Source organism: Balaenoptera physalus, assembly GCF_965194825.1.
Source record: "Balaenoptera physalus genome assembly, chromosome: 6".
Lineage (NCBI taxonomy): Eukaryota > Metazoa > Chordata > Mammalia > Artiodactyla > Balaenopteridae > Balaenoptera > Balaenoptera physalus.
The window spans coordinates 124,958,001-124,972,736 of NC_138885.1; the positions used below are offsets into that span (position 1 = coordinate 124,958,001).

The following is a 14,736-nucleotide window of genomic DNA, read 5'->3' on the forward strand; positions in this document are numbered from 1 at the left end:
AACACATTTATATAAGTAGAAATTAATGAAGAATCCTACCCCAGTTGCCTGTAGATGTTGCCTGAACTCATCCATAGTTGTGTTTGAGATGCTCATATCCCTAAACATTCCTTCCAGTTTTGATGTGAATTGACATCCACATTCAGTCTGTGGAAGAAAAACAAATATATACAAATAAATGATGGATTTTACTATTAGAAAATGTACAAAGAAACTCTTTCATGTTACTGTCATCCTTCCTAAATCTTTCCAATAGTTGTTCTATGTCTGTGGATACCAACTTCAGTGTGATTAAGATTAATCCAAGAATTTTATTTTAAAATGCAAATTCCCAGACTCTGAGATTCCCATAAACCTCACTGAAGGTAGTGCTCAGAACTCTTATGTTTTCAACAAGAAACACCCGTATCAGGTGATATGGGTACAGGTAGTCTGTGGACCACACTTTGTGAAACAGAACTATACGATGATATCCCTTTATTGTTTCCCTTGTACTAATCCTGCCCCAGATCTCCATGAATGAATGTATTTGCCACATCAAGAGAAATTCCAGCACACTGTGAATGTCCCAGAACTGGAACAAATCTAAGTACAGCCTGCTCAAAAAAAAAAAAATCTAGTTTTATTAATTCATAGAAATAAGTATTTTAAATCAATTAAGTATTTTCCAGTCACATGTTGCTTGTGTTCAATTATGTGATAATCATTAGTTAGGTGCACTCCATTCCATCTTAAATACACCTTACCTTTAACTTAGAAATCATATTTTTTTCAGAGTCATCAGAAACACTTTTATTTGTGAGAAGTCTCCTTGCCAAGTGTTGTTTATAATAACGTTCAAATACATCTTTTTCTTGCATAAACCTAAAAAGGACCATTGCCTTATCCAATATTGTTTCTACTTCTTGTTCTGTTAGCTGCAAACCATTGAAAAGACAATTTAACAATTACACAATTTTAGTTCTACAAAAACAGCATCACAGTTCATCAATAGTTTAAAAACACTGTTTGATAACAAACATAAACATCTGGTTGAGATATGTCAGGAGGAGGGACCTAGTGCGAGAAAGTGCCTCCTACTTCATCTAGTAGCACGACTCTTAAATCCTCATCTAGTGCAGCATTAATCAGGGGCTGGAATGGAGTTCCACTCCCTAGTGGGCTACCTCTGAAAGGGAGGCATGAAGTGATACATGGCTGGATTAAAGGATGACTGAGAACAGAAGAAATGAAATTTTAATCACATAAAAGAATTTTACTATGCCCTTGCATAGTATCTAGGCAGAAACTTACATGGCCAAAAGATAAGATATTTTTACATAAGCTCAGTCAAAATCTAAACTGTGCAACCAGAATGGTAATAGTTTGTTATAATTCCAAAAGTGAAAAGGCCTCTTGCCCCTAATCTTTTAAATAAGGGCAAGATGATACTGTGGCAGGTTGTATTAAGCTTATATTAAAAAACTATGGTAGACTACTCAGCTGTGTCTTTTCTGTTTGGTGCCCTTAGTAATCTTTCTCTTATTTGTTTCTTTGTTATAGCTACCTATTTATTGCTTTGCCCTCCTGTCTCACAAATCCCAAGATGAAGTCAAGAAGACCAATTTATGTGTGATCACAATCTGCTTATTTTGATTTTCTGTGCTGTAGTGAGCTTCCAAGATCCCAGGTATATTATAAAGGCTTGAAACTGAGCTTCCATATATGCTTTCAAACTATTTTCTGATACCTATTCTAGTCTGTGTCTTCAAATTTTTGGCACTCAAGTATTGTTTGATACATAACCCTCAGAACCAGGGGACAGCAAGCAACATTTTATGTGCCACATGGATAGCTGTTTTCTAGTTCCTTATTATCTCTATAGCATATCTAACCCTCACAATCTCAAGTCTATGGATGTGCAGTTGTTTTTGATGCCAGTTACACATTCAGTGAAATGTCAAAGTACTTTTTGTGACCATTTCAAATACTTGAAACAATCCTTTCAAATATCACAGTGCACATTTAAGCACAGAAAAAGAGGACTGTTTAATTTTATAGCTACAAAATTCCTTAATTTTATATTTTATTTCCTAATTTTATATCTACAAATAAAACTTAACATATTTTCAAATGCATTAATACTTACCCCTTTGACTCCCTTTTTCAGCTTATCATCAATAAATAATGAGAGGTATTCAGGGGACCTGGAGTTGAGGTTGAGAAAATACTCAAAGTCACCCGCAATAGTTTGTTTAAAGAGCCGGTCGTTATTAAACGATTCCTGGAGGAAGCGATCAAACCTACTCTTCAGATCCAATAAGCCCTTCCAAATAAAAACAAAGAAACTTAGGATACATTATAATAACTTTCCTATAAACAATACATGTGTAACTACGTACGTTTAACTTTGCTGGTAATAAATGTGTGCATTCAGTGTTAAACTTACTGATTCTACATTGCTATTTTCAAGCCTGTATCTAAGCCTGTTAAAAATGTCAGTGGTGAGAGAAGTATTCTATCTTCCATTTATGTATTATTCTATTAAAGATGAACCAAAGATTCTCCTCACTTTTTCTCCCCACCTCCCTCTATCTTGACTGAATGGGTGAGCCTGAGAGAAAATTAGCTTTAAAAATACAGAGAAAGCTTATTTATATTAAAATACGAAAAACTCGAGAGCATATTTGTTGTACTGCTTGAAAGCAAAATATCTTGAACCAAAAAGTCACTAAAACAGTTATTTTTTCTTGAACACACTAAGGTAGTATATGAATACTAAAGCATACAAAAAAGTAGAACTTTCATTCTTGAGACTATTTAAATAAAGACTTCTTCATCAGACAAGCTAATAAATGAAAAGAAGTGTTTGAGTTTGTATCCCTGATATAAATGTACATGCTTTCCAAAATTCTAAAATATTTAGGATTACACATATTAATTTACCATTGGAAAAATTAAGTGAGAAATACATACTACATAGCTTTGTAAAAGTGACCTTTTTAGCACTTGCCAAAATTACTTTATGATAAAGAGAATCTTCTGTATTTACTTACCTGGATATAGTCAACGGGATTCTTCCCTTCTCCTTCCTCAGAAACAAGGGCTTTACCTTGTTCCCTCAAATAGGAACTCATACACTCACACATCGTTTTCAAACCATTTGGCACACGACTAAATAACTTGTACATGCAAGCAAGGTCTGCAATCAGAACGAACACACAAATTGGCTACATTAAAAATTAAGAAATTTGAATCTCTGTTCATGGTGATTTACGATACTTAAAGAAGCTTATTTCTCCATTATGATCATTTGCTGACCACATGAAAAACTATTAAAAAAAAAAAAAAACCCCAGGAAAACAGGGGAAAAAAAGCTAGTTAATGGTTATTATTGCAATTTACAAAATACAGATGAGATACAGATGAGATACTTTAAAAGCATCAATAAAATGTCATAGCAAATTTTAGTTTACATGGAAGAGATGTCCAAACAGCATTATAAAGAGTCACAAAAAATGAAAACTGCAGTTTTGAGTTCCTACATAATTTAGCCTATATAATTCTAATCTAGAATCTAGTTAATACTGCAAAACAACTATCAAAAGGATAACTTTAACTGTGGTATAATTGGCAGTTAATGTAATAGGGAAGAAATTTAAAAACCAATTAAAGTCTTCCAGATAATCTTTAAGTATATCTATCTCAAAAGTTCAAATGACAGCCATGACAACAAATAAAATTAAATATATTAGGACTTATTTCATTACACATCATGGTAAAATTCATGTGAAATTTACAGCATAAATTCCTATTCTTTAATATTTTCCTCAGAGCAATCCCTAATATTTCCCAGGTGTTGACCTAAGCCAATATGTATATTTTAAAAATTGGTTTATCTCACTACATTGTTTTTATTTAGAAGGAAAACTCTGGACTCTATTTTTTACAAGATTAAAATGTGGAGTTAAAATACTGCTTTTCCATACATCTAATGTATCTCTGAAATAAGAATTTACTGGGAGGCTATAGTGTCAACTTTACAATGATATAAAAAGGCTTTATGATCGAGAACTTTTAAATATGGAGTTAGTACAGTTAGCAGTTTCTAGATCAGTGGCTGGAAAACTGTTTTCTGTAAAGCACCAGAGAGTAAATATTTTAAACTTGTGGACCATATGGTCTCTTTTGCAACTACTCGATTTTGCCATTGTAGCCATAAAGAAGCTGCAGATAATACATAAGTGAATGGGCATGACTGTGCTCCAATAAAACTTGATTTATGGACACTGAGATCTAAAATGTATATAATTTTCATGTGTAATGAAATACTACTCTTTTGATTTTTTTTTTTCAACCAAACTGATAGTGGGCCAGATTTGGCAGACAGGCTATAATTTGCCCACCCTGGTCTACATTTATAAGAGCAACTTAGATCCTAAAACTGAAGTTGTATGTATTTTAAAGATACCTGGACACAAGCTTTACAAAAAGGGCTTCAAAATTTGTTTCAGTGACTTTCAAAAGCAAATTTCATTAAAAAGTGCTTTCATCAATAATATATGTCCAAAATTAACAGCCAATCTTATAGTTTCTCACACTTGTTATAAATTACAACCAAGTTTCCCATGTTAAAAACAAATATTACAAACACGACAATAATTTATGGACATATATACTACAGTAAACTTGGCATATCAAATACCTCTAACAAAATAGTTCCCAACTTTGTCTATTTTGTTCCTATGCTGTTACAGTTTTGCTTAGTCGCATGTATATTTAACAGTATGTAAATTAATACAATTTCATTATATGTAATTCACTGTATATAAATGTATGGCTTAGTGGAGAATGTGAAAGAGAAAATGAAAAATATGCGTCATTCAAAAATTAAATATCATTATTTCTGTATATACTTCATAAAACAATAAAATGATACCATTCAAACTTAATTTCATAATGTTATCTGCATTTAATTATCAATCCAACTCATCCTCCATTCATGGTGGGAAAAAACTGTTTTTCACTTTCTGATTTATGAGATATTTGGCTTCATAATGGTGAAGCTGTGTCTCTGACGTATTCTTGACATACTGCTCATGAGGAGGGCCTAGCATAATTAAAGATATTCTGCAATTAGGTTTCTAGTGGAAAGCCAGGAAAACTGAAGCCATGATTTTAAAATTTAATTTAGAATCACAGAAAGCTGCTTAGTTGTGGAGAACATTAAGTACTAAATAGAAACTATGGTAAGTGGCTATTCTGATACTCCATTATTTAAGCACTTATTAAGCACCTGCCATGTGTTAGGTATACTTAATGCCTTTAACACAAGTCTCCATGCAGGTTACAGTTACAATTCAGGTATGCTCAACAACCTCCCCATCAAACATTTCCTAGCCTCTAATCTCCAAGCCCATTTCATCTCCCCTCCTCAACAACCCCCACCCAAGGTGACTAAGAAAGCATTAACTCAATAACTAAACAGTACATTAGAAAATTGAGGGCTTCCCTGGTGGCACAGTGGTTAAGAATCCACCTGCCAATGCAGGGGACACGGGTTTGAGCCCTGGTCCGGGAAGATCCCACATGCCGTGGAGCAACTAAGGCCATGAGCCACAACTACTGAGCCTGAGCTCTAGAGCCTGTGAGCCACAACTACTGAGCCCGCGTGCCTAGAGCCTGTGCTCCGCAACAAGAGAAGCCACCACCATGAGAAGCCCATGCACCGCAATGAAGAGTAACCCCCGCTCGTCGCAACTAGAGAAAGCCCACGCGCAGCAACAAACACCCAACACAGCCAAAAATAAATAAATAAATTTATTTAAAAAAAAAATCAAAAAAAAAAAAAAAAGGATAGATTCTCATTTTAAGTAAAGGAAATGCTTTTCATAAAGTCCTATCTGCCAGGGATCATTATGATCAGGGTCATCAAACTATAGCCCATGGACCAACTACAGCCCGCTGCTTGTTTTTGTACAGCTCACAAACTAAGAATGGTTTTCACATTTTTAAATGTTTGAAAAATAAAAATCAAAGTTTTATAGGAACACAGTCAAGTTTAATTAGTTTGTGTTATTGCCTATGCCTACTTTCTCACTATTACAGCAGAGATGAGTAGTTTACTGTCTGGTCCAAACACTTAAAATATTTATTATCTGGCCTTTTACAAAAAAAGCTTGCCAATCCCTGACAGACCATAGGCATCCAGGAGTAGCTTATTTTAGAAAACATGACAAACATCCTTAAAAATCATTTTTGTTTTGCTTTTTGCTTTTATAAAAAAGGTTTACCAGAAGGGTCTTTTAAAAAGTAACTTTCTCTAGTTTAATAAAAACAACAAATTTACATGCAACTTTTTAGGAACTTTAGCACATATATAGAAATATAACCACTTGAAAACACAAGGCAAAGATTCCACTAGAGAAAGAATGGAACAACCTCTCTGCCTACCATCTTTGTTTTCCCTTCTCGTACATCCTCCCTTTTAAATTATTAACTTAAAAAAATTTTTTTTCTATTCCCTACCTATGTCATGACCCAACAGGCAATATGTATTTATTTTATAAGAAATACATGGCTAAAATATTGCTAAGACTTCATCTAAGAGCACCAAATTTGTTTATTTTTTAATACCGTATCAGTGACTTATCCAGTCATAGTTTTAAAGAAAACCTTCAGAAATCAAGGAGGAGGACAACATGACTATTCTTTATAATTTCTCCTAGAGTACTTGTTACAAAATAACATTTTAGGAAAATCAGGTAAATAGCCAAGAAGAGTAAATGTTACAGTTATCTCCAAAATGTTTACTTTTAAGCAATTCTCCTTTCTCCTCTTTCAGTCTATAACAAGAGTTCCCAAAACCAATCTACTAATTTATCTAAATATGTCAACATGGAAGACAAATATTTTTGCATTTTTGGTACCCTTACCACAACTAACTCCCAAAGAAATGCTTACAAAAATTTTAAGATTGGAACTTCAGACTGTGAAAGAATCACAAAAACTACAGGAGAGTGTGTGGGAAAGAAGAGTCTAAACACCCTGCTATAGAAATATAAAGTACAGGAATAGGTGAGGAGATCACTGACCTCATCAATAATATTAATCTTCTTCTTTTTTTTAAGCTCTTTTTTTTTCTCCTCTACTCTATTTTTTTCCCCCCCTTTGGTGCGCCGTGTGGCTTGTGGGATCTTAGTTCCCCAACCAGGGATCGAACCTGTGCCCCCTGCAGCCGAAGCACGGGGTCTTAACCACTGGACCGCCAGGGACGTCCCTAAACTTACCTTTTGGGTTAAGAAAAACAAAAAGTGAGGAGACTTAAGATGAAAGAAAAAAAAAAGCCACTTGATTCACTAGGAATATCTAAAATCCTCATTAATATGTGTAAAGTAACAACAGTGGTAAATTAATGACAAACACCACAACTTCTTGAAAACTGACATTCATAAACTACAATAGAAAAAAAAATACTGAGAACCTGGTAGAACAATAAGACTTTAATTATTTCTCAACTGCTAACACTTACCTTCTGTCTTTCCGTTTTTCAACATATGTACTAGCCCCGAATTCTCCATTTCTACTATAGTTTTCATGTGCTTGGAAATGAGTTCCCTCTCAACCACCTTTACAATTGGCTCTTCAGTTGATTTGTCAAGGCAGTGCATCACCCGTTCTATTTCTTCATTAATTCTAGCTTCTACTTTCTTTATATATACTGAAGCACTGTTTTCTGCTAAAAATTTCTGGCTTTCCATCTGCAAAGAAGAAGCATGATTTTTTTTTAAAAAACACAGAAGCAAAATGTGCTTCTGCTTTTAACTGGGTTTCTACAGTTTCTCATAAACCAAACTAAATATCCCAAGCACTATTAACATTTTATATACTGTCTTATTATATATATTCATACAGTCCGAATTATACCCTTTAAAGCATTACTTACATAAGACTTAATTAATACATTATCCTTAAGCAGCGTTTTTCAGACTTTGCCAGTGTATTCCAAATAGCAGAAAAAGTAAGCACACGCCAGTGAAGATCAAAAGTATAGAATGAAGCATCTGACCCCAAGTGAGAGTGGGAAATTCTTCTTTGATTTGTTTTATTGTAAAATTATGCCTAAAAAGATTCATCATGTTTATCATACAGTTTTGCTGGCATACTGGTAGTTACTAAAGTCCTCCTGCCACCCCACTCCCGCTCTCAAAGGAATATATATAAAGTTTGAGAAATAGAGCTTTTGAGTAACTATTAATCTTGTCTTCTAACACCAGCCTTAGATAAATTCCAGTAAATTTTAAATGTTGGCTCAACTGACTTCAATCTCATAGTAAAATTAACAAATATATCTAAGAATTACATAATAGAAGATGTATTAATATAAATTATGTACAAAATTTAATAACATTTCCCATTCTCTTAATAAAAAGTAGTTTATACCAAATGTAAAATGGATGGCTAGTGGGAAGCTGCCGCATAGCACAGGGAGCTTGGCTCGATGCTTTGTGACCACCTAGAGGGGTGGGACAGGGAGGGTGGGAGGGAGATGCAAGAGGGAGGGGATATGGGGATATATGTATACTTATAGCTGATTCACTTTGTTGTTCAACAGAAACTAACACAACATTGTAGAGCAATTATACTCCAATAAAGATGTTAAAAAAAAAGCAGTTTAAAATAATCAAGTTTCTAAGAATAAACATTAACACACCAAACAAAAATCTTGGTGAGACCGCCACTTCCCTGTTAAAACTGTATTTTATATATACACACAGATGTATACATATGCCACTGCAACACACTTTGGGATCCTGACAATAACCATCTACTGGTATTTCTATCCTGTGATGAAGGTAATTAAAACAAATGCAAACGTCAAGAACGTTGCCAAAAATATCTAGAAGTAGTTGCTGTGTTACCAGAAAATAAAGCCTGTTTCCTACATTATAAAATTAATAGTTCATGAAGTATGGTCCAGGCTCACCAGTACAGGCCACACAAGGCTTCCTGATGGCTACAGGCTGATTTCTGAAAAGCGGCCTGGGGGTTACGCCAGTCCAAAGGACATCGAAACCCCCCGAGTCTACTTCTATACTCATCCAATGGCTTCTATGAATGACGCACTGTAGAGCTATTGTAACGTTCTATTCATTTAGTTCTTTAAAAGGTTATTACTAAAGTTGACCAGTAAGGTCTACTTTAGCAACACTACAAAGCTCCTACTATAAATTGCTCAGATAGTTGAGGCTTTCAGGAAGAATGTCTGATTATCATGACCTTATAAATATTGTCTTATCATTTGTCATAGTACTCAGTCCTTGTTGTTATCATTTCATTACAAAATAGTACTGGTTTAGCTTTACTTTCAGCAACGTAGTTGATTTGGGGTTGTATATACTGCTGCAAATTTTCATCAACTGTACTTACTGACTTTTAATTTCCTAATCAACAGCTTTTAAGACATATATATGCCTTACGAGATCATGCATATATCTATATTTATTTTACTAGTAACTTATATTACCAAAAAGCCTGAATAGTGAAACTTCACTGGTGATGTACTGCCTGTGAATCTATGGTAAATAGTTAGTAACATACAAATATAATAAAATTTAAGGTTATTTCTAAGTTTATATATTTTATACATATAATTTTTTAAAAATCACGTGTGTAAGTCCAACCTCTTTGACTTATTTTCAGAAAGTTCCTTCACTGGAACGTGAGACTGTGGGGTAGGTGTGCTGAAGGGTGTAATTTGCACCCTCTTCCCCAAAGGGCCACAGTACAAAAAGGTCAAAATGCTTAAATTACTAACTATATTCGGTAATTTTAAGAACATCTTAAAAGAGTATTTATTTATATCTTCACTGATTACCTGAAAAAACTCTGCAGACATTTCCAAAAAAGGAGCCTCAAAATCTTCTTCATAGACTGATCGTCCTTCGAGACCTAAAATCATTAACATCTGGCAAGCATTTCTTATTGCGCCTCTGTCAAAAGAAGTTAAACCACTTGATAATAAAAACACATTAAAGATTCATGTAAAAGATGCAGCAGAAGTAGCTAGAAAGACTTTCAGAGCAAGTTTTTTAACCTAAGTGACCAATCTTCCATAAGCAACTAATTTATAACATAAAGATTTAGAGTAATTTTAACTGGAAAGCGTATCTTGACTGCACAGCTATTTATCTCAAGTTGTTCTCATGCTGTTGTAACTTAGGATTTTTGAAGAAAATGTGTTTAAAACGACTAAATATTCCTGTGTACTTAAAAGCGCAAGAAGAATCAACAGGCTATCAGGAAGCAGGGAGGAGAGAGGGAGTCTACAGCACTCGACACGGGTACAACGCACAGTTGCTCCTAGGCAATATATTTTTTTTGCACCAAATGGCTTTGGGGCAATCCTGACCAAGCACCAAAGATGAAATAAAAAGAACTTTACAAGTCTTCCTCTAACAGCTGCTTTGAATACAAAGAAGCAAAGAAAGCAGTCTTGCATGTTTCAAGCCACTCTGGCTGCAGTGTCACAAAAATGGCACTGCAACAATGTTTGGGGGGGGGCGGAATACGACTTAACAAAAGGGGTACAAGAGTTCTTAGTCATTTTAGACTATGTTCAACATTTTTTTCTTCAAAGACCTTAAAAATAAATGCTAGCCAAAAGCCCTTTTACAGAAGAAAAAAATATATTATCAAATAGCAAAAAAAAAAAAAAAAAAAAGCCAGCATAAAAAAAAATACATAAAAAATCAAAAAGAAGACTAATGGCCGATTTGCTTTTTAAAAGTATATTAAATAAAAGCTTAGGATGGTTTCTTCTAAAAATAAATGTGTGCTTTTTAGTTACAGTCTAGCTAACTTTGTTAACTGTGATATAAGGTTTTTGAGTATTTTCATAATATGCTGGACAATCACACTTTAATTTACTTTAATAAAATTAAGACAGTGAAATCGGTTCTCAAGATATAACCACTAAAAACCAAAACCCAAAGAGTAAAAAGATTATTATACCGGTCTACAACTTCTCCTTTCCGCTCTCTGGCAATCATATCCAACAACGTTTGTCGTAGGTGATCCCTAATACACCCGTAACGTACAACTTGATCTCGAAAAATAATTAATCCCAAATTGTAGACATTCTCCACATTATTTTGTTGTACGTACACACGGTCCTGCAGTTAAAACAAAACCATAATATAAACATTAGTACAACTCTTGCGAACATAAAAATAATCCTTTTGAGTTACAATAATAAAGGAAATAAAATTCCAAAAGTGGTCAATTTTTCAGGTGAGAAACACTTCAAGCAACATGGAATTTTCTAGTACCTCCCAAGTTATATAAAAGTTATATATAGTAAGTCCTTACAATTTACAATTGCTACTGAAACAAACAACGGCTATAGGCGGTTGCCCATTTACCTTAAGAAAAAGGGAGGAAAAAAGCAAGCACCCCACCCAGGGAGAGAGGCAAGTCAGCAGAAAGCAGAGGCGAAAGGTAGACAGCAAGGCAGGCAGAACTTCCTTTCTCCCCAAAGCCATACCATGCACAAATATGGTTCTTATTTTCTTAAATACTGTACCTGAAGATCATATTAAGTAAAACTGAGAGCTGAATGAAATACAGATGCATGTGACTTAAGCTGACTGTTTACTGGTAAATGTTAAAAGGTTCTAATGCTTATAATAGAGCAGCATTCAGTATTACATAATTAAAACACCCCTAGCTACTGCCATTTCAGATTATTTACTGGTAGTCATCTAACTTTCAAGTTCTTACCAACATGATTACCGGTGTCTCACTTAATAGAGTACAGATAATCCAGAATTATTGGCCATAAAAGTCCTATTTTGTGAAATATTTTAAAATCTGTATTTACACCAAAATACACTGAAATAAAACTACTGTTCTTAATTCACAAAAGGATTAGTAACAGAATTCCTTTCTGTTCTTAACTAGGATCTCTCCGGGCTTTGGCGGGTCTGTGAACTTCCCAAAATTTTTAAATTATTGCGTGTTTGTTCATACATAAGTATTTTGGAAAGAGTCCGTAGTTTTCACCAGATTCTGAAAGGCATTTGTAATCCAAAAACAGTAAGACTCACTGCAAACTGTGATCTCTGAACTTTTAAAGGAACACTGTTAATACAAGCAACACCAAATACAAGGTAAACGTGAACAGAAGTTCTACCATATTAGTATTAAATGGTCTTGATCACCTTTCTAGCCAATTTTTACTAAATTCTCCATGAGTAGCACTCTCTTCACAGACACTATCCTCCAACTTTCACTCATCTCACACAATGGTACATACCTAATGGCTACAAGGAAAGCTGCTCTTTTATTAGCATTGTTGGTGCTCACTTTCTCCATTTTATTTCACATTTTTCAAATCCTGACAGCAACTTCAGTTAAGTTCAACATTTTCATTGATGACTTCTTCAATAAATTCTTGAATTTCACACTTCTTTCCTCAAGATTGTAAATTCTGAGTTTTGCCCTGGCCGCATCCCTCCTCCTTTTCGATGGCCTCACTGTTTTCTATGTACTGAAGCTACTCTTCACTCTCATGACCTTCAGGTCCAACACTCCCCACCCTCCACTACCATCCTGATTCTGGCTTACTTTTCAGCATAAAACAAAACACATTCAATAAAAACTGGCATAAATCTAATAATTTATGAAGCAATGAGAAAAAATAATCACTCCAATTATTGAGTAAATTATTTATAAATTTGATTTTTACAATTTTGATTATAAATTTCTATGGTACAGATTCTGTACCAAATACAGAATCACTCTTACCCAATGCAATCAAAACCAGTAACTAGCTAGCTAAAGTGGTAAAAGAGGAAAACTATTAAACATACACACACACACCACACCAGCACCTTAAACATTTTAATTTAAAACATATAAGCATTCACTGAGATAAAGACTTTTTCTTTGAACATGAGTCCTGTGATTAGAAGTCAATGCTGTCTTTCTCACATATACCCATACATCATAAATTTCTAGCCTGTCTACTTTCACTTTCATTAAGATGGCTAATGACCAGAGACAACTGTGAGGCAATGTAAAAGGCCTTCTAGATTTTTACAATTTCCACTCCAGTCTTATAAATTACCAAATTACCCAATATTCAGTGATTTGCCTTTGTCAAGTCTTCCCAAAACATTCAATCTAGTTTGCCAAATAACAAATTTTATTGTTTTTCACACTTTTATTGACTTACACAATATAAAATGATGTAATAACAAGAAATACAACTAGCATAAACAAGCTTGAAAACAAATACAACTGACTCTCAGTGAGCAAAGCTCAACTGACAAGAGCAAAACAGAGAAGATACACTGAATAGTAGTGGAACAGCACTGAGAGAACTTTGTATCAATCAGGCTGTTTCACAGCTAGAATAGAAAGTATTGTTAATTCAGGCAGGTACTGTTAAGTTTCAACTGTACTATATGCCTCTGTGACATTCAGCACATCTTGTAGGGGATATATAACATCCCATACAAACGATATAAGCAAACTTAACATATGTCTACTAAGACACTAACCTCTTTCTTAGGAAACCAAATGTTCTTAATTTAGGCTAAGAGAAATGTCAAAGAACCAAGTCAGATTTTATTGTTTTTGGTGAAAGGCAACTACCTTTAAGAATTACAGAACAGGGCTTCCCTGGTGGCGCAGTGGTTGAGAATCTGCCTGCCAATGCAGGGGACACGGGTTCGAACCCTGGTCTGGGAAGATCCCACATGCCACGGAGCAACTAGGCCCGTGAGCCACAACTACTGAGCCTGCGCGTCTGGAGCCTGTGCTCCGCGACAAGAGAGGCCGCGATAGTGAGAGGCCCGCGCACCGCGATGAAGAGTGGCCCCCGCTTGCCACAACTAGAGAAAGCCCTCGCACAGAAACGAAGACCCAACACAGCCATAAAATAAATAAATAAATAAATTTAAAAGTTAAAAAAAAAAAAAAAGAATTACAGAACAAAAGACACATGCAATGTAATCTTCAGAGTAAACTAAGAGTGTTAAAGTGAAAATTTTTTAATGTTTTCCCCTTTTGGCTTTATTGCAGTTATATGCCGTAAAATTCACTCATTTTAAGAGCATGGTTCAATAATTTACAGTAAATTTCTATATTGTGTAGTCATTGCCACAATCCAGTTCTAGAATATACTTCCATCACTCAAAAAAAGAAAGAAAAAAGAAAAAGGAAAAATCCCTCCAGCCCTTCCGCAGTCAATCTCCACTTCCAGCACCTCTGCTTTCTCTTTCTGTACATTTCCTTTCCTGGACATCTCATATAAGTGGAATCATAGAAGATGTAATCTTTTGTGTCTGATTTTTCATCAAGTGTAAAGTTGCTAAGGTCCATTAATAGAACATATATTAGTATTCCATTCCTTTTCTGGGCTGAAGTATTCCATTGTATTGGATATGCCACATTTAGCTTATCCATTTATCAGCTGATGGACATTTGGGGCTGTTTCCAGTTTACTGGCTGTTTCCAGTCTACTATGAGTAACGTTGCTATGAACACTTGGGTGCAATCTTCTTGTTGGACGTATGCTTTCATTTTTCTTGGATGGATTTCTATGAGTAGAAGTACTACTGAGCCATATGAAAATTGCCAAATTGTTTGTTTTCTAAAGTGGACGTGCCAGTTATAGAATTCTTCGTATTATCTTTGGCTCTACCATTAACTGGTGGTGTGACCCTGAGTAAGTCATTTACCCACTCCGGT

At 34.7% G+C, this 14,736-nt stretch overlaps 1 protein-coding gene across 3 annotated transcripts in view; it reads right to left on the bottom strand.

Moving 5' to 3' along the window:
• The window catches only part of CUL3 (cullin 3), a 124,505-nt gene that overhangs the window by 55,143 nt on the left and 54,626 nt on the right, over window positions 1–14,736 (bottom strand). For 2 of the 3 annotated variants that reach the window (XM_082464615.1, XM_082464614.1), the window contains 7 exons: window positions 10,993–11,153; window positions 9,857–9,971; window positions 7,511–7,739; window positions 3,036–3,181; window positions 2,129–2,305; window positions 747–917; window positions 40–147 (listed from right to left, as the gene is read on the bottom strand). In XM_082464615.1, coding sequence (XP_082320741.1) covers window positions 40–147; window positions 747–917; window positions 2,129–2,305; window positions 3,036–3,181; window positions 7,511–7,739; window positions 9,857–9,971; window positions 10,993–11,153 — 1,107 coding nt within the window. Of the gene's footprint in view, window positions 1–39; window positions 148–746; window positions 918–2,128; window positions 2,306–3,035; window positions 3,182–7,510; window positions 7,740–9,856; window positions 9,993–10,992; window positions 11,154–14,736 lie in introns of all 3 variants that reach the window. The other variant, XM_082464616.1, reaches the window with a different exon arrangement.